The sequence below is a fragment of the Nicotiana attenuata genome, chromosome 1 (assembly GCF_001879085.1).
Source record: "Nicotiana attenuata strain UT chromosome 1, NIATTr2, whole genome shotgun sequence".
Taxonomy (NCBI): Eukaryota; Viridiplantae; Streptophyta; class Magnoliopsida; order Solanales; family Solanaceae; genus Nicotiana; species Nicotiana attenuata.
In genome coordinates, this window is record NC_031989.1 from 22,444,559 (window position 1) to 22,445,785 (window position 1,227).

Here is a 1,227-nt window from a genome sequence, read left to right on the forward strand (position 1 = left end):
GATACTATGTTATGATGCTGTGAAGCGGGTAAATTTACATCTTTGTATATATATATGCATGCTTATGTAATTTTGCTTCTGTGGTGAGGATTTGAGATAACTGATTGTTTGCTTCAATGCAGAAGACAAACCGTATATTTGGAGCCTTTGGTGATTTTGGTAACTGGGGAAAATAAATCAATTGCTGGAATTATTAGAGAAAGAGGTGTCAACCACTTTCAAAAGGTATCAGCTTCTTCTTGACTGGCTTTTAGAGTTGGTGACACTACCTCTTTGCTATTTTGTACTAATTTTGAATTTTGAACTTTGAACTATGATCATTCTCCATGTGTAGCTTCGTCATGGTTTAAGATATTTTGTTGTCTATGAAATATTGAATCTCTAATTTCTTCTGTAGTTAGATTTGCAAGATATTTTATAACACGATGAATATTTCTGGGTTTGCAAAAGCTCAAGTTCTGAAAGGTGCTGTTTTTCTGCTTCATTTCTCAAACTTCAAACCCTTTCTCTTAGTGTATTTGCTTCAAACACAAGAAGATTATTTTGCAACATGTTAGAGAATCTTTTACTGGTTATTGGGAAGTGGAAGTCCCACGTCGGTTTGAGAATGTCAAGTGTTTAGATGATGCTTTGAGTCTCTTTCGTCAAATGGTCAGAACTCAGCCCCTTCCTTCTGTTTTTAGCTTCTCCAAATTATTAAAGACTATGGTAAATATGAAGCGTTACTCTTCTGTTCTTTCCCTTTTTCGAGAAATGCGGAAATTAGGCATCCCAATTAATGATTTCATCTTGAATATAGTGATTAACAATTATTGCCTAATGCATTGTTCTGACTGCGGATTTTCAGTGTTGGCCATTTACTTGAAGAAGGGCATTCCATTTAATGTTGTCGCCTTTAGCACCCTACTAAGGGGACTCTTTGCGGAAAGTAAGATAAAAGATGCAGTTAACTTGTTCAAAAAGTTGGTGAGAGAGAATATTTGTGAGCCTGATGAAGTCATGTATTCAATTGTCATGAATGGGCTTAGCAAAATGGGCCATACTCAAAAAACATTCGATTTGCTTAGGGTAATGGAACAAGGAAGCACTAAGCCCAACACATACATCTACAACATTGTTATAGATGCTCTTTGCAAGGATAGAATGCTAGATGCTGCAATTGGCCTTTTTGAAGAGATGAAACAAAAAGGCATTCCTCCCGATGTTATCACATATAATTCATTGATT

General features: G+C 35.8%; 1 protein-coding gene across 1 annotated transcript in view; it reads left to right on the top strand.

Moving 5' to 3' along the window:
• LOC109233829 (putative pentatricopeptide repeat-containing protein At1g12700, mitochondrial) overlaps positions 706-1,227 on the top strand; it is a 2,968-nt gene continuing 2,446 nt past the window's right edge. Inside the window, exon 1 of the mRNA XM_019399690.1 lies at positions 706-1,189. Within this exon, the coding sequence (XP_019255235.1) occupies positions 706-1,189 (484 nt within the window). The remainder of the gene's footprint in view (positions 1,190-1,227) is intronic.